The sequence below is a fragment of the Megalobrama amblycephala genome, linkage group LG8 (assembly GCF_018812025.1).
Source record: "Megalobrama amblycephala isolate DHTTF-2021 linkage group LG8, ASM1881202v1, whole genome shotgun sequence".
Lineage (NCBI taxonomy): Eukaryota > Metazoa > Chordata > Actinopteri > Cypriniformes > Xenocyprididae > Megalobrama > Megalobrama amblycephala.
In genome coordinates this window covers 2,119,334-2,142,934 of record NC_063051.1, presented here as the reverse complement: position 1 = coordinate 2,142,934, position 23,601 = coordinate 2,119,334, and the positions used below count along the sequence as shown (strand labels likewise).

At 37.9% G+C, this 23,601-nt stretch overlaps 1 protein-coding gene across 4 annotated transcripts in view; it reads right to left on the bottom strand.

The window, feature by feature from the left end:
- The window catches only part of ralgapb (Ral GTPase activating protein non-catalytic subunit beta), a 40,420-nt gene extending 17,734 nt beyond the window's left edge, over positions 1–22,686 (bottom strand). For 2 of the 4 annotated variants that reach the window (XM_048198640.1, XM_048198641.1), the window contains exons 1-12: positions 22,507–22,686; positions 18,926–19,133; positions 17,312–17,514; positions 17,039–17,205; positions 15,921–16,107; positions 14,474–14,605; positions 14,164–14,342; positions 13,156–13,206; positions 9,238–9,285; positions 9,011–9,058; positions 4,735–4,886; positions 4,319–4,526 (exon numbers count right to left, since the gene is read on the bottom strand). In XM_048198640.1, the coding sequence (XP_048054597.1) occupies positions 4,319–4,526; positions 4,735–4,886; positions 9,011–9,058; positions 9,238–9,285; positions 13,156–13,206; positions 14,164–14,342; positions 14,474–14,605; positions 15,921–16,107; positions 17,039–17,205; positions 17,312–17,514; positions 18,926–19,102 (1,552 nt within the window). In that variant the 5' untranslated portion in view covers positions 19,103–19,133; positions 22,507–22,686. The remainder of the gene's footprint in view (positions 1–4,318; positions 4,527–4,734; positions 4,887–9,010; positions 9,059–9,237; positions 9,286–13,155; positions 13,207–14,163; positions 14,343–14,473; positions 14,606–15,920; positions 16,108–17,038; positions 17,206–17,311; positions 17,515–18,925; positions 19,134–22,506) is intronic. The other 2 variants (XM_048198643.1, XM_048198642.1) reach the window with 2 other exon arrangements.
- Positions 22,687–23,601: the final 915 nt, after the last annotated feature.

The window sequence follows — 23,601 nt, the reverse complement described above, 5'->3', positions numbered from 1 at the left end:
TGTTTTCTATGTGAATATATTGTAAAATGTAATTTATTCCTGTGATCAAAGCTGAATTTTCAGCATTACTACTAAGTTAACATCAGTTACATTAAAAAAGTCATCATTACAAACTTGACCGGTAATGCATATATTTAAATACTGAGTGAAAGGGATCCTGAGAAAGTCACTGTGTTTAAATGTTACTACATATTTATCATCATTTGTAGCTATAAATATTCAAATTATAGAAGATTTATCCTTTCACAAGAGTTTATTACATTTGTTTGACAGGCATAATTTAATTTGCAGTAGGAAGCGAGTGCTAATCTAATGGGACTTTTGCGACAGCAGCACGTTTGTATCTATTTGAAGGCACGGCCTTTTTCGGATCACGCAAAATCACATTGTAGTGCCATAATGTGCAATCGTGTTTGCGCTCTTGAGACAGAACAGAACACGCTCTTCTACATCTCCTGGTCAGTCTCCCTGTTATCAGAGCATGTCAGTTGGATTTCATGTCAGACAAACGTTGATTAAAGGCCAATTTTTATAGTCCAGCATCCTAAATTAAGACATTAAGGCACAATATGGCTGAAACAAATTGCACCAACAACCACAACATGCAGAAATATCCATACAAAACATAAGAACAAATGAAAACTGAAGGAAATGAATCAAAGGCTAACGTAAAACAAAAGCGGTCAAATAAATGCTGGGCAAAAACTCAAAATAACATTGGTTGGTGTGTTTCTTTGGAGAAGATCAGTTAGTAGAGGTCCTTCAGGAGATGGTATGGGTAGGAACTAGTTTTAATGATGGCGGGTAAGTTGAATCAAGGAGAAGGATCAAGCGCAACAAACATTCTCGGGTCTCGGCGGCCACGTGGCGCTCGAAAACCATCGGCACTGTGGTCTCGGCCGACGTCCCACCTTAGGATCCTGAATATTTGTTGCAGTTGAGCCAATGAGATTTGGGCAGCAGTCAAAACACTCCCCGGACCTTTAACTCAAGCAGTTTATGCGCAAGTCTCTTGCCCCAAGAAAACAAGTACTGCAACAATGAACGAGTGACAGTGTAACCAAAGGAAAAAAAAAAAAACTGAAATGAACCAAATAACTGCAACTGGTAAAGCTTGTGTTCCTACTTACAAGATTTATAAGAAAGAAGAATTTGGAAAAATGTTGCTGCAAGATAACAGAGATAAAATGGAAACAAATCAAAGAACAGCAGTAGTAGAGTTCAGTAAACTATTGTTCTGTTTTTGTGGTTTTAACAGACACAAGGAGACCATTAAAAAGAGTTTCAATTACCCATCAATCATGCAAAAATGAAAACTGAACAAAAACAATGCAAGTAAAGAAAAGATGTACGCAATGCTATCAACAACTCACTACATAAAACACTAGATTAATCCCACATTCTCATCAAAATAAAAGCCTATTTGTTAGTAATTGATTCATACAATAGAACTTTTCAACTGACATCTGCTGCAATGGCTAAATAATCTAAACATACATGTAAAGTCAATGGAGTCAATTAATCAGCTAATATTTGTCATGTCCAATTAACAGAAGTGTTTGCATCAGTTCTATAATCTATCGAGAGATTTATCAATGCATGTTTTTCCATTTTCATTAATGCATTTGGCCAACGCTTTAATCCAAATTGACTTAGGGTGTGTTCACACTTGTAGTTCACTTCTCTTGGTTCTTTTGGTCCGGACCAAAAATGAAAATTAAACATTTAGTCCTGGTTCGCTTGGGGTTTACAGTCATTTTTAAACACCAAACCTAAAGATTTTATTTCGCTTTTTCGTTTTGCGGAATATCTGTATTGGTTTCTATGGCAACGACGTTGCGTTGGTAGGTATACACCAAAAACAACAACCACAAAACATGTCTAAGTTATAGCCTATTGCTATTTTCTGCACGTCCAGCACTTTGCAACAACACAGCCTTGTTTCTGCAGCGACTTTCAGAATGTTTTCTATAACAACGTCTAACGTTTACGTTTTACGTTGCGTGAGAAAGTCACATAAAGCACGCAAAATCCAATCAGAACAGTCAGACTGAAACGGATTTCCAGAAATGCGATTTGAATAGGATTCCAAACCACATATGAATGTAGCTTGAAAGGGATTTGTAAAAATTTCATGTGATTTTTGGCCTAAATCTGATCGGATTTCAATCGGATATGCACCGGATTTTGATTTTGAGGCTAAAATGTGCTCGTTGTATGTGCGTACGTACATATGATGGTGTTTTTACCAGCTGAGAACTCACAAAGAGCTCAGAAAATGTGTAAAGGAGTCAAAACATTGGCAGGAATCCTTCCGTTTACTAACATCACATCATGTTTTTTGCTCGTTTAGATGTCTTTGGTCCATGTTGCGTTCATATTTCAGTCGCACCAGAGTTCGTTTGGAACCAGTCCGCTTGTATCCGCTTGTTAAGTCCGGACGCAAGAAATGCCGTTTCTGGGTCCAAGCCTCCATTCGTTTCACTTGAGAATGCCATCTTGACAGTCGTTTATGAGCGCTATTTATTCATATTAAACATTTTAAAAATGTAAACATTTAAAATACGTCACAGACATTAATATTTTAACGATTTATAAAAGATGAGTCACTGTCTAGCCATCTAGGATTGTGGTATGGAGATAAAGGTTATGATTATAATTTTTTTGGTAGTATTACACCACATCATGTGTGTATATTATCCCTGTTTGTTGTTTTCTTGTGGTATGAGATAGAGCGTTTGAAAATGAAAATGAAAATTAAGGTTCATGTTTAATAAAAACGTTTATGAAATTAAATGAAAATGTTTAGTGAAATCAGATATTTAAGAGATCGTTGTTTAAAGGTGCCGTAGAACGTCTTTTTAAAAGATGTAATATAAGTCTAAGGTGTCCCCTGAATGTGTCTGTGAAGTTTCAGCTCAAAATACCCCATAGATTTTTTTTATTCATTTTTTTAATTGCCTATTTTGGGGCATCATTAAATATGCGCCGATTCAGGCTGCGCGGCCCCTTTAAATCTCGTGCTCCCCGCCCACGGAGCTCGCGCTTGCCTTAACCAGCATAAACAAAGTTCACACAGCTAATATAACCCTCAAAATGGATCTTTACAAAGTGTTCGTCATGCAGCATGTCTAATCGCGTAAGTATGGTATTTATTTGGATGTTTACATTTGATTCTGAATGAGTTTGATAATGCTCCATGGCTAAAGCTAACATTACACACTGTTGGAGAGATTTATAAAGAATGAAGATGTGTTTATGAATTATACAGACTGCAAGTGTTTAAAAATGAAAATAGCGACGGCTCTTGTCTCTGCAAATCCAGTAAGAAACGATGGTAACTTTAACCACATTTAACAGTACATTAGCAACATGCTAACGAAACATTTATAAAGACAATTTACAAATATCACTAAAAATATCATGTTATCATGGATCATGTCAGTTATTAATGCTCCATCTGCCATTTTTCGCTGTTGTCCTTGCTTGCTTACCTAGTCTGATGATTCAGCTGTGCACAGATCCAGACGTTATTACTGGCTGCCCTTGTGTAATGCCTTGAACATGGGCTGGCATATGCAAATATTGGGGGTGTACATATTAATGATCCTGACTGTTACGTAACAGTCGGTGTTATGTTGAGATTCGCCTGTTCTTTGGAGGTCTTTTAAACAAATGAGATTTATATAAGAAGGAGGAAACAATGGAGTTTGAGACTCACTGTATGTCATTTCCATGTACTGAACTCTTGTTATTTAACTATGCCAAGATAAATTCAATTTTTAATTCTAGGGCACCTTTAATTTAGTTGTATACATGTTCACATATCCATTTATATTAAGTATAAATCAGGCTTCACAGAGGAATCACACCAGAATTCGCTTTAATTTAAGTGTGAACACACCCTTACATTGCATTAAGGAACACATTTTATCGGTTCATGCAGACCTTGGCATAATGTCATGATCTACAGTTTGAGCTACAGAAATACAATTTTCTGTCATTTAATTGTATTTTAAATACAATTTGAGGTCTCTATGTGTGTACAGTTGGCGAATGACATCTTATTTATTTTTATTAGATGTTCACGTACAAACAATCATAAAATCCAGAATATCAAACATCAAAGATCTCAAAATGCTTGTTTAACAGCATCTACGCCAGTGAACCCTGAATGTGGTACAATCTTGCAGGTAGGAATATTTTGTAAAAGAAAAAAGAAATAAAAACACCCTCAACAGGTAAAATAAGTAGAGAAATGAAAACAAAGGAAAACGGGTGACTGCAGTATTGATTATAACAGGTATTCTGGTCTTACCGGTCATGCTGCTGTCTCTGCTCAGACCGGAGTGGAGTTTACAGTGAACCAGCGCAGCGTCAAACAGCCACTGGCCAAACAGGTTCAGCACGCTGTTGACCTTTGGTCGGGTCGGAGCCGGTAGCGGTCGGGGCTCGGAGCTCGTCTGGTTTGGGCTGGAGAGAGGGGATGTGGAAGACGGCTGGTGCGACGTTTTGGTCTGGCCAGTCTGTGGAGCAGAGAGTAAATTGTTATTTTGAAACCTTTTAGAAGTCAACATGAGATGTGAAGCATTTGTGAGGATAATAAACAAAGAAACATGTAGGGCAAGACTTTAGTTATGTTAACAAGTTTCTGTCGAGTGGTTTAAAAGACAATATTCAGCAATATTCAGCCAGAACAAAAAATTGAACTGAATTGAGCTATTGTCTTCATACCGTTGAGGCTTTGCTGGTTGTCTTTGCAACAGCAGTGGGGCGGTGCCTGCGGTTGTGAGGGGGCGTGGTGTTGGTTGTCGTTGGGGGCGGCGGCATACTGAGCCTATTGACAGGTGTGGGCGGAGCACTGTCCGATCGGGGGCGGGATATACCTGTGAGACAAACGAAACGGGTAGAGAAGCAAGAAAACCAAAGAATTAAAACCTAAAGGCTCAGTATGCCACAGAAAAGAGGGATAAAACACTCGAGAGATCATGTCTGGACACATATTCAGCCATAAAGCACCTGCCAACATGCCCAATGTTTATTTAATCGCAGGACAATATCCATTTCAGCCCTAAAATATGAGAAAACGCAAACAGTTGAGGTCTTTTGGGATGTTGAGACATCTGATGCTTCTTGGATTCGGCCATTTCAACATCATCAGCAAGGCCAAACAATTCAGCTCTAAGACAAAACAATCACTAAACAATAATGCAAAGCTGTAGAATAGATATTTTGAGTATTTTAAAACTATTTTGTGTGTAAAATGGAACATGTACAGTGGGTACGGAAAGTATTCAGACCCCCTTAAATTTTTCACTCTTTGATATATTGCAGCAATTTGCTAAAATCATTTAAGTTCATTTTTTTCCCTCATTAATGTACACACAGCACCCAATATTGACAGAAAAACACAGAATTGTTGACATTTTTGCAGATTTATTAAAAAAGAAAAACTGAAATATCACATGGTCGAAAGTATTCAGACCCTTTGCTGTGACACTCATATATTTAACTGTCCATTTCTTCTGATCATCCTTGAGATGGTTCTACACCTTCATTTGAGTCCAGCTGTGTTTGATTATACTGATTGGACTTGATTAGGAAAGCCACACACCTGTCTATATAAGACCTTACAGCTCACAGTGCATGTCAGAGCAAATGAGAATCATGAGGTCAAAGGAAATGCCTGAAGAGCTCAGAGACAGAATTGTGGCAAGGCACAGATCTGGCCAAGGTTACAAAAATGCTTTTGCTGCACTTAAGGTTCCTAAGAGCACAGTGGCCTCCATAATCCTTGAATGGAAGACGTTTGGGATGACCAGAACCCTTCCTAGAGCTGGCCGTCCGGCTAAACTGAGCTATCGGGGGAGAAGAGCCTTGATGAGAGAGGTAAAGAAGAACCCAAAGATCACTGTGGCTGAGAAAGTTGTAGAAAGTCAACCATCACTGCAGCCCTCCACCAGTCTGGGCTTTATGGCAGAGTGGCCCGACGGAAGCCTCTCCTCAGTGCAAGACACATGAAAGCCTGCATGGAGTTTGCCAAGATGGTGAGAAATAAGATTCTCTGGTCTGATGAGACCAAGATAGAACTTTTTGGCCTTAATTCTAAGCGGTATGTGTGGAGAAAACCAGGCACTGCTCATCACCTGTCCAATACAGTCCCAACAGTGAAGCATGGTGGTGGCAGCATCATGCTGTGGGGGTGTTTTTCAGCTGCAGGGACAGGACGACTGGTTGCAATCGAGGGAAAGATGAATGCGGCCAAGTACAGGGATATCCTGGACGAAAACCCTCTCCAGAGTGCTCAGGACCTCAGACTGGGCCGAAGGTTTACCTTCCAACAAGACAATGACCCTAAGCACACAGCTAAAATAACGAAGGAGTGGCTTCACAACAACTCCGTGACTGTTCTTGAATGGCCCAGCCAGAGCCCTGACTTAAAATTGAGCATCTCTGGAGAGACCTAAATGGCTGTCCACCAACGTTTACCATCCAACCTGACAGAACTGGAGAGGATCTGCAAGGAGGAATGGCAGAGGATCCCCAAATCCAGGTGTGAAAAACTTGTTGCATCTTTTCCAAAAGACTCATAGCTGTATTAGATCAAAATTCTGAGCAAAGGGTCTGAATACTTAGGACCATGTGATATTTCAGTTTTTCTTTTTTAATAAATCTGCAAAAATGTCAACAATTCTGTGTTTTTCTGTCAATATGGGGTGCTGTGTGTACATTAGTGAGGAAAAAAAATCAATTTTAGCAAATGGCTGCAATATAACAAAGAGTGAAAAATTTAAGGGGGTCTGAATACTTTCTGTACCCACTGTATATCCATGTTGCTTCATGGTAAGTACTGATTGGGTCAGAAGTGCAAGATTCACCAACTTTAAAGGGATAGTTCATCCAAAAATTAAAATCATTTACTCGCCCTCATGTTGTTCTAAACCTGTATGAGTTTCTCTCTGATGGTTTGAATTGACATGATGCTGAGTAAATGATTATCATTGTTGGGTGAATTATTCCTTTAATCCACACACAATAATCTTGAATCCAAACACAGATGTCCCTCGCATTACGAGCCTTCAATTCACCAATTTCTTAGTTAGTTTGTGTAAAAGAATGAACTATAATGGGCAATGATTTTGTACAATTTGATTTGTTCTTTGCAACTGATATTTGATGACAAGGTTTGAAACTAGGTTGCTTCTTAATTCTAATCCTTTTACAATTTTATTCCAGGACTTTTAAGGTGATAATGTTGTATGGTACACTCTAAAAATTGCTGGGTTAAAAACAACTCAAGGTGGGTTGAAAATGGACAAACCCAGCGACTGGGCTAAATGTTTGCCCAACATGCTGCAGTTTTATTTAACTCAACTATTGTTTAAAAATGACTGTATTGCTTGCTTAAAATAAACCCACATTTATTAACATGTTTAATACATGAGCTTTTAGTTTTTTAGTTTAATGAATAACAATTAAACAATAAACAATGCTTATTAATAAATGTTCATCATTTGATTATTATTGTTGCCTCTAGTAACTATGTGTCTGATTTTTAATTTCCAACATATTTTGGGTTCATTTTAAGCTGGGTTTGTCCATTTTCAACTAAACTTGGGTCGTTTTAACCCAGCATTTTTTAGAGTGCAAGTTCTTAAATACGACACGTTTTATGAGTTACGCTTATAACGCGAGAGAAACCTGTTCACAGCATTTCAAAGAGATGCAATGAAATGCAACCAGCTACACATTCCATTAAAGACATCAGATCATCACTGATGCGTTTCCACACAGCATCCCAACTCAGCAGCTGATTGGCTGAAAGATGCTGGTAACCCCTGCATTCAAATCTGGTTATTTGCCTAAAACCTCTGTGGGGATACTGATTGGCTGGCGCAAGAAGCAGATGATCTCCTTGACATCTTATGTTCCAGAAGGCTCCCGACAGATTTAAACCAACAGGTCATTGATTGTCGCCTGTAAGAGGAAAGCTGATATTTCAGACCCATTTCATCATATATACCTCCACCTCTGCCACCTCACAGGAGACATTAAAGACCCCATATTAAAGAAACATGAAGTTGGAGCAGGACATCAAAGGCCTCGTCTGCTTTTTTCAAATATCCAATAGCCTTTAGCTTACAAATCCTGGCAAAACAGCAACTGGACTGATAGTTCAAATCCAATAAATTGGTTGAGAAAGGAAATCTGAAGAACAATAATTTGCAGATGATGTTCTTATTCATTATGTTCTCATTTAATTTACATTCTAAATATGCATATCTGTGTTTTTTTTTTTTTTTTGGCATAATCAAGAATTTGGATGATCTTAAAGCTACAGACGGTCACTAAAAACAACAACATTCTTATTTCATGGGGTCTTTAAAAGAAAGTACAAGATTTTATGCCATTTTTATGTCAAGTTGGTTTTGTTTCTCAACATGACATCATCTGGAATAGACTGGATACCAACCAATCAGTATGCTCACATTCATTCTGGGCAAAGATTTAAGGCCAGTTCAAACCGAGAATGATAACTATGTTAGCGTCCACACCAGCGGACGTTATTGCTCTATTTATTATAAGTGCACGCTGCAGTTTTGTCATCTGTCACTTTAAATGCTCAAGCTCTTTAAAGCAGGATAGATTCTGATTGGTTGTCAATGTTTTTATCGTTCATTAGCTGGAAACAAAACATTTTGAATGGGATTCCATCGATATTGTATTGTTATAGCTGTGGTGTGAACTCTGCTATTCTTTTATATTTAGAATGATTTTTATGACTGTATCTTTACTGTCATCATTACAGTTATCATCCTTGGTGTGAACGGACCTTCAGTCTTGCATGGGAGCAAAAACAAGGCAATTAACAAGATAATTAATGACATATAATTGATTTCCACAACAGATTTTTGAGCTAAAAGTGCTTGTGTATGCACAAAACACCTCGCAAAATCTACAGTCCTCATCAAACACCCTCTTGATTAGTCAGAGGCGCGTTATCAAATACCATAGGATGGGAGCCTGTCTCGAAAATTGTTCCGAGAAACAGCAACACCTGGGGAAAAAAATGAGATTACACACACGCACACACAAAAAAAAACAGGAACCTCAAAAAGAAAGACTTAAACATAACATTTAAAAACTCCAAACACCTCCATGAACAGAATCAGTGTGTTGGGTAGTCAAACCCACTGTTAGTCACTAACTGATTGGGTTTGGACAGGTTTAGTGTACCTATAGAGGGAAGTCTGTCTCGAATATTGCTCCTAGACACTGTGACTCCTGAGGAAACATAAAACAAGACCTCTAAAGAAATGTTAGAAACTGAGAAGAACACAAGTGAGCTCAGAGTGACAAACCACTGAGCATGTGCAGCTAAGATTAATGTAACTAACTAACAGACTAACTATAATGAGGTCAGACATTTCACTCTTTGTTCATTTTTGGAACAAATTTCAACTGGATATATTCAGTTATAAACAAAAAAAATATTGCTGCAGACAGGAGTATCTTGAATAGGTTACAAAGGAAAATTTCCTGTAAATTTCCAGAAACTTTCCAAAAAAATTCTGGAAAGTTTCTGCAAACCTTGCAACCTTCAAGTACTTGAACTTAAGTCAATTAAACCAGACTGTGCTTCGCTTTTTTTAAAATTAAGTTACAATATACTTTACTGACCTGCAAATGTTATTAACAAGTCTTACTCCTAGTTTAAAGATCTTACACTCTAAATAAAAAAAACGTTGGGTTAAAAACAACCAAAGTTGGGATGAAAATGGACAAACCCAGAAATTGGGTTGTTTTAACCCAGTGATTGGATTGTTTAACCCAGCAATTGAGTTAATTGGGTTGTTTTAACCCAGCGAATGGGATTTTCTTAACCCAGCGATTGGATTTTCTTCTTAACCCAGCGACTGGATTTTCTTAACCCAGCGACTGGATTTTCTTCTTAACCCAGTGACTGGATTGTTTAACCCAGCGACTGGATTTTCTTCTTAACCCAGTGACTGGATTGTTTAACCCAGCGACTGGATTTTCTTAACCCAGCGACTGGATTGTTTAACCCAGCGATTGGGTTAATTGGGTTGTTTTAACCCAGAGAATGGGATTGTTTTAACCCAGCAACTGGGTTAATTGGGTTGTTTTAACCCAGCGAATGGGATTGTTTTAACCCAGCAATTGAGTTAATTGGGTTGTTTTAACCCAGCGAATGGCAATTTTTTACCCCGGCGATTGGATTTTCTTCTTAACCCAGCGATTGGGTTAATTGGGTTGTTTTAACCCAGAGAATGGGATTGTTTTAACCCAGCAACTGGGTTAATTGGGTTGTTTTAACCCAGCGAATGGGATTGTTTTAACCCAGCAATTGAGTTAATTGGGTTGTTTTAACCCAGCGAATGGCAATTTTTTACCCCGCGATTGGATTTTCTTCTTAACCCAGCGATTGGGTTAATTGGGTTGTTTTAACCCAGCAATTGGATTTTCTTAACCCAGCAATTGGGTTAATTGGGTTGTTTTAACCCAGCAATTGGATTGTTTTAACCCAGCAATTGAGTTAATTGGGTTGTTTTAACCCAGCGAATGGCAATTTTTTACCCCGGCGATTGGATTTTCTTCTTAACCCAGCGATTGGGTTAATTGGGTTGTTTTAACCCAGAGAATGGGATTGTTTTAACCCAGCAACTGGGTTAATTGGGTTGTTTTAACCCAGCGAATGGTATTGTTTTAACCCAGCAATTGAGTTAATTGGGTTGTTTTAACCCAGCGAATGGCAATTTTTTACCCCGGCGATTGGATTTTCTTCTTAACCCAGCGATTGGGTTAATTGGGTTGTTTTAACCCAGCAATTGGATTGTTTTAACCCAGTGATTGAATTGTTTTAACCCAGCGAATGGGATTGTTTTAACCCAGCAATTGGATTGTTTTAACCCAGCAATTGAGTTAATTAGGTTGTTTTAACCCAGCGAATGGCAATTTTTTACCCCGGCGATTGGATTTTCTTCTTAACCCAGCGATTGGGTTAATTGGGTTGTTTTAACCCAGAGAATGGGATTGTTTTAACCCAGCAACTGAGTTAATTGGGTTGTTTTAACCCAGCGAATGGGATTGTTTTAACCCAGCAATTGAGTTAATTGGGTTGTTTTAACCCAGCGAATGGCAATTTTTTACCCCGGCGATTGGATTTTCTTCTTAACCCAGCGATTGGGTTAATTGGGTTGTTTTAACCCAGCAATTGGATTTTCTTAACCCAGCAATTGGGTTAATTGGGTTGTTTTAACCCAGCAATTGGATTGTTTTAACCCAGCAATTGAGTTAATTGGGTTGTTTTAACCCAGCGAATGGCAATTTTTTACCCCGGCGATTGGATTTTCTTCTTAACCCAGCGATTGGGTTAATTGGGTTGTTTTAACCCAGAGAATGGGATTGTTTTAACCCAGCAACTGGGTTAATTGGGTTGTTTTAACCCAGCGAATGGTATTGTTTTAACCCAGCAATTGAGTTAATTGGGTTGTTTTAACCCAGCGAATGGCAATTTTTTACCCCGGCGATTGGATTTTCTTCTTAACCCAGCGATTGGGTTAATTGGGTTGTTTTAACCCAGCAATTGGATTGTTTTAACCCAGTGATTGAATTGTTTTAACCCAGCGAATGGGATTGTTTTAACCCAGCAATTGGATTGTTTTAACCCAGCAATTGAGTTAATTAGGTTGTTTTAACCCAGCGAATGGCAATTTTTTTACCCCGGCGATTGGATTTTCTTCTTAACCCAGCGATTGGGTTAATTGGGTTGTTTTAACCCAGAGAATGGGATTGTTTTAACCCAGCAACTGGGTTAATTGGGTTGTTTTAACCCAGCGAATGGGATTGTTTTAACCCAGCAATTGAGTTAATTGGGTTGTTTTAACCCAGCGAATGGCAATTTTTTACCCCGGCGATTGGATTTTCTTCTTAACCCAGCGATTGGGTTAATTGGGTTGTTTTAACCCAGAGAATGGGATTGTTTTAACCCAGCAACTGGGTTAATTGGGTTGTTTTAACCCAGCGAATGGGATTGTTTTAACCCAGCAATTGAGTTAATTGGGTTGTTTTAACCCAGCGAATGGCAATTTTTTACCCCGGCGATTGGATTTTCTTCTTAACCCAGCGATTGGGTTAATTGGGTTGTTTTAACCCAGCAATTGGATTTTCTTAACCCAGCAATTGGGTTAATTGGGTTGTTTTAACCCAGCAATTGGATTGTTTTAACCCAGTGATTGAATTGTTTTAACCCAGCGAATGGGATTGTTTTAACCCAGCAATTGGATTTTCTTAACCCAGCAATTGGGTTAATTGGGTTGTTTTAACCCAGCAATTGGATTGTTTTAACCCAGTGATTGAATTGTTTTAACCCAGCGAATGGGATTGTTTTAACCCAGCAATTGGATTGTTTTAACCCAGCAATTGGGTTAATTGGGTTGTTTTAACCCAGCGATTGGATTGTTTTAACCCAGTGATTGGGTTACATGTTTGCCAAAACCTACTGGGTAGTTTTATTTTACTCAACTATTGTTTAAAAATTACTTGCTTAAAATGAACCCAGTGTATGTTGGAAATTAACTTTTATTATTAAGTTTAATGAATGATAATTAAACAATAAAGCTTATTAATAAATGTTCACCTTTTGATTATTATTGTTGTGTCTAATAATTATGTGTTTGAATTTTAATTTCCAACATATTTTGGGTTCATTTTAAGCCAGACATAGTCATTTTTAAACAATAGTTGAGTTAAATAAAACTACGCAGTAGTTTGGTTAAACATTTAACACAACCGATGGGTTTGTCCATTTTCAACCCAACTTGGGTTGTTTTTAACCTAGCATTTTTTTAGAGTGTGATTTTAACATCCAAAGTAATGTTTCTAATCACTAACTAGCTAGTTTCTTTAAATATATTATGTAACAAGTAAAAATAATAGCATTTACATGTGATGATTGTAAATGAAATAATTTCAGAAGCACTGGGAAATTAAGTAAATTGTGTAGGAGTTCATCAAATGCACCTACATTGCAACGAGTAACATTATGCACTTTCCGAGAGAATAGCAGCACCATTTCGGTGGAAAAGCGGTAAGATTGACATTGAAAAGGGAAGAGCACAGTTGTATGAGTACCAGAAGAATGCAGAGTTTCATGACACTCGAGTTTCTTAGAAACAGCAACACCTAGAAATGGAAAGACAGTCAAAGCCAGTGTTCATACATCACTGCAACTGAGATTCAAACAATAATGAGAAACATCAAACCACAGAGAATAAAACATCTGAGATTAGAATGTAGTGCAATAAATAATTCATGGAAAGCCTTATAATATATGCAGAGGCTTTGTTGTACAAACCATCAGGGGTGCGAATCTTTCAGATACGATTCTGATTTACTGGGAATCACAATCCGATTCTAAAACAATTCTTGATCTATTTTTTTCTTATTAGTTAATGAGTCTGAATATCAATATTATCTGTGCATGTTTATTTTAAGTAAATTTTAAGTACTTTTTTAAATAATTATAAATTAACAATACATCAAAACAATTATATGTTAAAACTTTTTTTTCCTCTTTCTCAGCATTATTGCTGTTTGATCATCACTGATAACAGGCCATTCACACTAACGCACAGATCTATTTTACCATATTAGATCCTGAAGACATAATTGACTGTTTAATTTTGCATCAAAAGAGCATTTTGAGATTCAAGAGCACTGAAATACAGGCGGGTGAAACGTGCAAAGCGCATGTTTCTTACACTGCACATGATGTGCATTGAAGCCTGTGATCGTCCTTGTATTTTGCTTCAACTATGAAACCTTATGCAAGTTTATTTACTTGTTTGATAGTTTTGTGTGTGTTTGTGTGTATGCAAACAGAATACGACTCTAGTGCACAGAAGTACCATATGTGCATATGCATTCAAAAAAATAATAAGCTCAGAATCGATTCATAATTGCTGGAAGAGAGATACATTTTTCTCCCACCCCTACATACCATGGTACTGAATGACTACCATATTCATTTATTTCATTAAATATCATGGTAATGCCATCACAGTAGCATCCAAAAAAACAATGCAATTCATAAAAGAGCCCTGAATGTTCAGCAGAGTTGTGAATATTCACAGATCTTACCGAGGAACGCGTCCACGAGGCAGCTGACGCCCCTCATAGCTCTGAAGAAGATCTGAGGCAGCTGTTTGAGGCAGGGGTGCTGAATGACCTCATGAGGAACGCCGTTTCCCCCCAACAACTGCTCCTGAAACTTCGGGGTGGAACTCACTATGACGGGATTGCTCAGGTCCACAGGGTTACTGCAAAATGGATCCAATAGCATACAAATTTAAACAAACAGAGCTTGATTCTGTTTCAAATCAATTGTTTCTGAAGTGGAAATCAAGGGTAATCAACCTATTAGAAACACAGAGTCAGTTTTACTGCAGACCTGAGCATGTGTAGAAAGCGATACCACGTCTGAGCCACACAGTCGTTGTCCATCTCAGCGGGGATGAGGCTGGCGTCTTCCTCTGGCACTTTAAACGGAGGAAATGATGGCCCGTACATGAACCGCAGCAGCCTGTGTGGACAACAAAACAAATAAGGTCAAACAAACAAAAGCTTCGACATAAGTACTACAGAAATACTACGGAAGCTTGTTTCCACCATGAAATAAAAAAATAAAAAAAAGCTAATTGTGACTTTTTCATCTCACAATTCTGACTTTTTCCCTCTCAGAATTGCATGATATAAAGTCAGAATTGTGAGATATAAACTCGCAATTGTGTGTTATAGTGTGCAATTGTGAGGGGAAAAAAGACTGCCGTTTTTTCTCAGAATTGCAAGATTATGTCACAATTCTGACTTTATAACTCACAATTGCATGTTATAAAGTCAGAATTTGTGAGATATAAACAGTTTAAGATGCAATTGTGAGTTTATATCTGAGAAAAAAGTCAGAATTGCATCAAAAAAAACTTGCAATTGCGAGAAAAAAAGTCTGAATTGTGAGATAAAAAGTCGCATATACACTGCCCTCCAAAAGTTTGGAAACACCCCTGGCAAAGTGTGGTTTTGGACAATATCAGCATAAATCCTTATCATTTTTTGGTGCAAATACATTAAAGTAACTTGACATTATCATTGAAGACCAGCAATAATAATTTTCATTTTGATTACATAATAATGGCAATATATTTATGTCAAAGTCAGACACGCCCCTTTGCCAGCTGTGATGCTGGTTACTGGTTTAAACTTGGCCCAGGTTTGTAAAAGATGTTTGGGTCAGCACACCTTAATAGCTTCAACAATTGATTGTCAATTAAGTTTAGAATACAATGAACCAATCAGAACCCAGTTTAGGTCAGATAGCTGCTAATGCTGGATATTTTGATGAATCGAAAATTCATCAAAATTCAAACGTTTTTTCTATGTAAACTGTTTATGTAATAAAATATGTTGTTTTCGTAGTTTGTGTTGACACTTATCAGTGCAAAATTATCACAAAGGATTCATGCCAATATTGTCCAAAACCACACTTTTCTAGGGCGTTTCCAAACTTTTGGAGGGCAGCGTACCTTTTTTTTAGTGGCGGAAACAAGCTTTCATAGTCTACTTTACCAATTCCTGTAGCTCAAAAAAAAGCTACAGTAACGTCTAGCTGGTTATGTCTCTAAGTCTAGTAGTGAATGTTTTATGAGCAGCAGGATAGTCATGCAGAGCCAAAGCACAACCAAAACAATGCATTTTGTTTTTCTAACCACTAGAGGGCCAAAAGCTACAGTGTACCTTTAAAATGTATTAGTACATGTAGAATTGCACATCAACTAAGATGAATAAATGCTGTAGAAGTATTGTAAAGCTGCAGCTATTTCACTTCTGCAGAGCTAAAGTACCTGGAAGTGAGAGCAGCGATCACTTTACTCCACTGTTCCACCACCGGAGGGTGATGTCTCCAGTTGGCCAGCATCTCTCGGGCAGTCTTCCAGTAGGGCGGCGTGGGGAAACAGCGTGTGCAGGCCAGGAACCAAACCTCAAACAGCACGCTGATCAACTTCTCTGCCAGCTTCTCTGCTATACCACCTACAGGAGACACAAGCACAGATACCTGTTTATTACATGTTAAGCTTTATTGGCAGCACAAGTGGCAACTGGTAAATACACTTTAGGGGTTCAAAAGCAGACATTTTTACTGAAATATTTCCTTAAAAGAGGAAGAAATTCCTGTTCTCTTGTGCTGGTAGTTTCCATACACAAAAACACAGCACCTATTTTGCCCCTTTTTACAAGATGTAATATAAGTCTCTGGTGTCTGTGAAGTTTCAACTCAAAATACCCCACAGATCATTTATTATAGCTTGTCAAATTTGCCTATTTGGGTGTGGGCAAAAACACTCAATTTTTGTGTGTGTCCCTTTAAATGCAAATGAGCTGCCCACTTTCCAGAAGAGGGCGGAGCTTTAACAGCTCAACAACAACAAAGTTGGAGAATCTCATGCAGCCAAAATTAGGATTTTGTTCAGCCTTACATTGTTCAAACCGGAGTCGACACTGATGGAGAGACTCAGGAAGAAGTTACAACTTTTAGACGTTTCTGAATGGTTAGTGGATAAATTGATGTAGTTGCTGTGGAGTTGATTCAACTCATCCACTAGCATGTGCCGTCATGTTCATCTTTTGTGTTGAATTGACCCTCGTTTGTGAAGCAGTCCGGCGTGAAATGACGGCATGACAACAACACTCTACTACAACAACTCTTCCTCTTCTCTAAAGCAGCCCAACATGGCCCCGCCCCCTTTGTTGTGTGTTCTCAGGGGCGGGGTTTATGTAAATTTTAGGGTTTGCTTTGTCACCAACCCGAGAAGAAGCTCGTTGTAGTCCCTACCAGCCGTTTGCTTAGATGCAAAACCTTCTCTCATTTGTTTGTTAGTCAATGTAAGATCTAGTAAAATACAGAACTTTGTTCTATTTTACAGTGAAACAACATTATGTTTGACCATGGCATCATACAGACCTCCCACAGTGGGCGGGGCCAGTAGCGTGTCATTGATGCGCAGCAGAAAGAGGAGCAGCACTTCCCACGTCTCTCTGGCCATCCCGGACGAGTCACGTGCCAACTTCTGCACCGCAGACAACACTTGCTGACACAATTTAAAGTGCACCAGGCTGAAGTGCTCTGGTCTGGGAGAAAGAAACATGCATATTCAAAATCAAAGCACAAACAGGAAGTTGAGTCTGAGTGGTTTGGATGCATGCTATGTTGTGCATCATGGGCAATTAAACACACCTGGGCAGGAAAAGGTTGTGCAAGTGTTTCAGGATGGTTTGGACGTAGAGGTTGGGCTCTTTAATGATAGGCTGTGGTATTGAGTCTCTTGGAGACACCAGGGCCATTATCCAGTCAGTGTAGACGTCCACACACAACTTAACCGTGTCTCCATCCAGGGGGAGCGTCAGGCCGTAACACAGCACCTCCATGGTCCATTTCACCTGAGGAGGACAAGGACAGCATTAGATGGATAAATAAGCAACTAAACCGGTTTGAGATGGATCAACCATCCTTGAGTTTGAGAGGGAAAAGTTTGGTGCATGTTTATGAGTAAAACAGGAAAATAGATCTGCGTTTTTGCACAATTATATTCCAAAAGCATCGGTCACCATTGGCAAGCAATGAGATGGATCAGAGGTCAGAAAAAAGGTCAGGAAAAAATCGGAGGCAGAGAGGGAATTGGCAGGATATCCTCTCCTCTTATCACAGTACACAGAAGCCTACAGGAACCACACGCACAATGCAATGGAAGTCAGTGAAGAGACACACACACACACACACAAGCAAATGAAGGTTTGTAACTAGCACTGAATGACACCCACCCAGATACACAAACAACAGAGAGAACTAAACAAGACCTTAAAATGCACTCAAAACTTTGCACTAATAACACCATCACAGCACATCTTCCATTTTAGGTCAATATGTACCTTGACCAGCATGTTTTGTTTTTAACCAAATTATGCAAATAAGCAACTGAGGAAACAACACAGAGCTGGTCTTTAACTTCCTAATAAACCCTTTTTTAGGAACTGCAACATTACATGCTTGATGAATTGGTCCTTATATGACAACCTTTAAAAGGACAATAGGTTTAAATTTCACTTTTGAGGTCTGATGGTGTATAATTTATGATTAAGAACAAAAAATAAAGTTTGTCCAGCAATGTTCACATTAATTTATGTATAAATTGGAGACTGTGTGTGTGTGATTCATATAGAAAATAATGCAATTTCATCTACTAATGAAAACATCTATGAACTGCATGAAAAATTAATTAATTAAGCCACCAAATATATGAAATATGAAGAACAAAAATCACAATTTTGCTTATATGGTGCATATGATCTCATGAAAAAACATTTTAGGCAAGGCAAATTTATTTATACAGCACATTTCGTATATTCATTTTTGCTTGATGAAATATTTTAAAAACGAGAAACGAAATAAGTCAAATAAAGAGGTAAATAGATAAAATAATTATGAAATGAGATTAGATATAGATTAGATAAAAGGACGTGCAAAATACAGTTGCATCATCACAAGAAATATTTATGGCTGGTTAAACACTCTCAATTATTATGTCACTGGCAAGTGTGTTAAAAAGTGAATTTGGACCATATCAAATATAAAAGATAAACTGCACATGAATTGCGCTGAGAAAAACAAACATTTTCCACCCAAAAACCTCAGCAGAAGTTAACAGTTAACAGTTAACAGGTTGTACTTCTGAATTAATTCAAACATGCCACCCAGTAAGTCAACCTTGAATTCTTCCTGCCGCAGCCTCGGGTTTGAATTCAAGATTCTTCACAGATGTGAGATCTTATGAAACACACACACACTTCTTACCTCCTTGTCTGTCTTGAGGAGGCACTCGGACGGCGCTCCTCCAAGGCTGTTTCCCAGGGGACGCACCACAGCGTTTGCCACGTCTCGACCCACGCCCGATGGGTAAGTGTGTAACACACTCAGGTGGCCCTGGTCGCTCTGGACCACCAGGTGTAAAGACCGCCACTCAGAGTACATGACGGCGACTTCTACAGGATCCGACTGCGACCTGAGGAGAGATGCAAATGAGACCACAAGATGAAATATAAGTCTCTGGTGTCTCCAGAATGTGTCTGTGAAGTTTCAGCTCAAAATACCCCACAGATCATTTATTATAGCTTGTCAAATTTGCCCCTATTTGGGTGTGAGCAAAAACACGCCGTTTTTGTGTGTGTCCCTTTAAATGCAAATGAGCTGAGAGTTAAAGAGTTGCATTCTCATGCTAAACATGACCAAAGTTTCAAAAGCAAGATCACGCCCATCAACGCGTTTCGTTCAGGATACGGAAGCCGAGAGATTTTTTTAACAATGGCTGTGTCCCAATTCAGGGGCTGCACCCTTTGAAGGCTGCATACATCATCGAGGAAGTCTCATTTAAGAAAATTAACCGTTAGATTGCAACGTAAGAAAGAAATTACAGTATTTTACACCTCACAATGAATATCAGTCAATTTTATTACGGTTACTTTTCTTAAATAAGACATCCTTGATGACGTATGCAGCCTTCAAATGTGACCTCCGGAGGACGCAGCCTCCGAAATGAGATGCAGCTCCTGTAAACAAAGGAGTGTGTTTTTGGTTGCGAGGGAAAGATGACCCTTTTCAGCTTTTTCTGAGGCAGCAACGGAGTTGTGCATGTATGTTTGTTTGTTCCTGGGATTTCGGAGACAAATACTTTGTAAACAAGTTCCAGTTCGGCGCTGGATTTGCAGATCGCGGGTGGTGAGTAAAGCTGCATCAGATGTCTGTGTTTTGTTGGCAATCGGTGCACAAGTGCATATAATGTAAACAACACGAATGTTTTTGTTCCCTTTTTATTTGTAATGCAGACATCACAGAAGCTGCGTACACTCGTGACTCTTTAGCTCCGCCCACAGCACTGACACGCCTCCAGGATCTGGGCTTTTTTCGGAAAGACTCGGTTTAGCATATAAAAACGACAAAACTAAAGACTTTTCGGAGATATGAAGGATGCATTGCTACTCTAGATGTACTCAAGATTAACATGAGATTGGCAGAAACTGTTTGTGATACCCCCCCTTTAACTAAAATTAAAACAATAATAATAATAAAAAAAACATTTTTGTTAAATGTTCAAATCAAATCTTAAGCTTACACTTATTTTGTGTGTGATTTAAATTTTTGGTGAATAAAACAATACATTTTTGCACTGAATTTCCAGCAAAAAGAGTTATATTATGACATATCCCATTACTGTGACATAAAATTACCCGTCTCATTTCATAACAAGCTTCCTCTTATCAGACATCAGGGTCTGTTTTCACACACAGAAGTGATGACAAACTATGCAGGATGCTGTTTTGATAAAAACTCAGAATGTTCCGTGTCGATCACCTGATCCTGAGACACGCGGAACTGTGATTTGAACTGAACCAGTTAGTTTATTGAAAAACCTGCCAGCTCTGATACTATCCAGACGCTGCAAACGAGTCTCGTTTTTCTTCACTAATCTAGACACAATCTGAGCTAATATTACAATGAAAACTTTAAACATGGAGCAGAGCCAAATGGATCTCAAACCCTAAGAAATAACACCGCTTATCTTGTGTAGAATAGACTAAAATATATATACACAGCACAGAAGTTTACCAATGCATATTACGCCATTATTTGATGTGTCTTTTGAGTAAATCATTAGAGCATGTATATACATATATACATATATATATACATATATATACATACATACATATACATATATATATATATATATACATATACAGCTATGGAAAAAATTAAGAGACCACTCCAAGTTCAGAAATCAATGTTAAGTGGTCTCTTAATTTTTTCCATAGCTGTATATATATATATATATATATATATATATATTTACATATATATACATATTTACATATATATACATATACACATATATACACATATACATACATATATATATATATATATATATATATATATATATATATATATATATACATACATATATATATATATATATATATATATATATATATATATATATATATATATATATACACACACACACTCAAACGCCCTGGAAAAGTGGGGTTTTAGACAATATTGGCATGAATCCTTTTTTATTTGTGATAATTTTGCATTGATAAGGGACAACACAAACTAAGAAAACATATTTTATTACATAAACAGTTTATACATAGAAAAAACTTAAATTTGTGTCAAGTTACTTTAATGTATTTGCACCAAAAATGATAAAGATTTATGCTGATATCATCCAAAACCACACTTTGCCAGGGGTGTTTCCAAACTTTTGGAGGGTAGTGTGTGTGTGTGTGTGTGTGTATATATATACACACACACACACACACACACACACACACACACACACACATTATACATACATATAATATTAGGTCTCATTGTATATTCTGGCACGTCAAAATACTGTTTGGTTCCAATATTTATGTACCATGTATTTACATGTTACTCTAAGGTACTTCTAAGAATACCATATCATCTATTTTTAGCGCATTTCTTATTATACAAACAATCTCTTACTGACAAACAACCAATTAGATGAATAAACCTTCCTAAAAATCATGTCCAGATGATGTTTTCTTTTCAACTTCCGTAGCCGATGTGTTTGTTAGCCTCTGTGTTAACCGAACGGTTACGAGTCAATGAAGCTTTAAATCTTAACACATACGTCCGAATTCATATTTATATATTCATTTCACGCCCTTAGAACATTTATATGCAAATAATACTCATTTTATGAAAGAGAATGAAACGCTACAGTCTATTAGCATCTCGCGAGCTAAGCTAACACAGACTGATTCCCAATTGGAATGGTGACTGGGATTAAAACCACGAATTTATTGATAAACATTCAAACAGATGAGCAAAAAAACCAAACATAATTACCTTCCATGCTCTTAAATAAACCAGAAAACATATAAAATATGCTCGTTTTCCTAGCTTTGGCGCGAATCAATCTGTTTGACAGCTCACGAGCGCTTCAAAATAAACAAATGACAGCCGTCAATCATCGATCTCTGCTGATCATACCTTCTTCAAAAACAATAACCTTTAAATCTAAGACAATATTAAAGAGCATTGTAAACACAGAAGCAGGCCGCAATGCGGGACTGTGGCGGTGTCTCAAAATCTGCAAAGCTCGCTAGCTAGATAGCGCACTTGTGTTCAAAACAAAGAGCTTGGATGCTGCTAAGCAAGTTTCCGTGTCTACTTTGCCTCAAAAATACTGGCTAAGCAGGAATCACACTTGGATTTGAAACTAGAGTGCTCAAAAATGCTGTCTATGTAGGCAGCTCACTAGATTTTGGAAAACGGCCCTTGTGACAGTTGTCCGAAGCGGACACACAAACGACACATATGAATATATACAGCGTTAACGTTACCTGATTCAGTTCACATATCAATCAGTCGCTCGTTCTGGTAATATTGCCGGGGAAACGGGTTTGATCGAGCAGCATGTTTGTCGGTAGATCCGATGAGATCAGATCCGCTCCTCCATCGCACGGGCGGCGGGGGTTTGGCTGGCTGCAGTGGCTGATGTCCGATTCGCGAATGAATCGTTCATTTGAACCGGTTCCTTTCAGTGATTCACTCGCACAGATTCGCGTTTTACACTGTCTTGTCAGGTAAAAAACACAATAATGGTCCCAATCATAGAGTTAATATCAAATAGTATCAAAATCACACGACTAACTACAGTAACAAGGGCCTATGTTATATATTTCGTCGAAAATAGATGCGTTTTACAAATATTTATTGAACGTTACAGAAAACGATCACGTGAACATTTCCGAAAAATTGTATGACAGAAAATAATATCATAGTAGTTTGATGAATATAATTACACTTAAAGATTAGAATATTCATGACATGCCATAAATGGTATAGTTTAGTACCTTAATAATTCGATCAAATTATGCCTGAAAATCACACATGATGAAACGTTTTATTCGTAAATACACCGAAAATCAACTCAAAATGTATGTTTGAATCTCATTTTGAACATTAAAGGGTTAGTTCACCAAAAAATGAAAATAATGTCATTTATTACTCACCCTCATGTCGTTCCACCTCCGTAAGACCTTCATTCATCTTCAGAACACAAATTAAGATATTTTAGTTGAAATCCGATGTCTCAGTGAGGCCTGCATAGCCAGCAATGACATTTCCTCTCTCAAGATCCATTAATGTACTAAAAACATATTTAAATCAGTTCATGTGAGTACAGTGGTTCAATATTAATATTATAAAGCCACGAGAATATTTTTGGTGCGCCAAAAAAACAAAATAAGGACTTATTTAGTGATGGCCGATTTCAAAACACTGCTTCATGAAGCTTCGGAGCGTTGTGAATCAGCGTGTCGAATCAGCAGTTCGGATCGCCAAAGTCACGTGATTTCAGCAGTTTGGCGGTTTGACACGCGATCCGAATCATGATTCGACACGCTGATTCATAACGCTCCGAAGCTTAAGCAGTG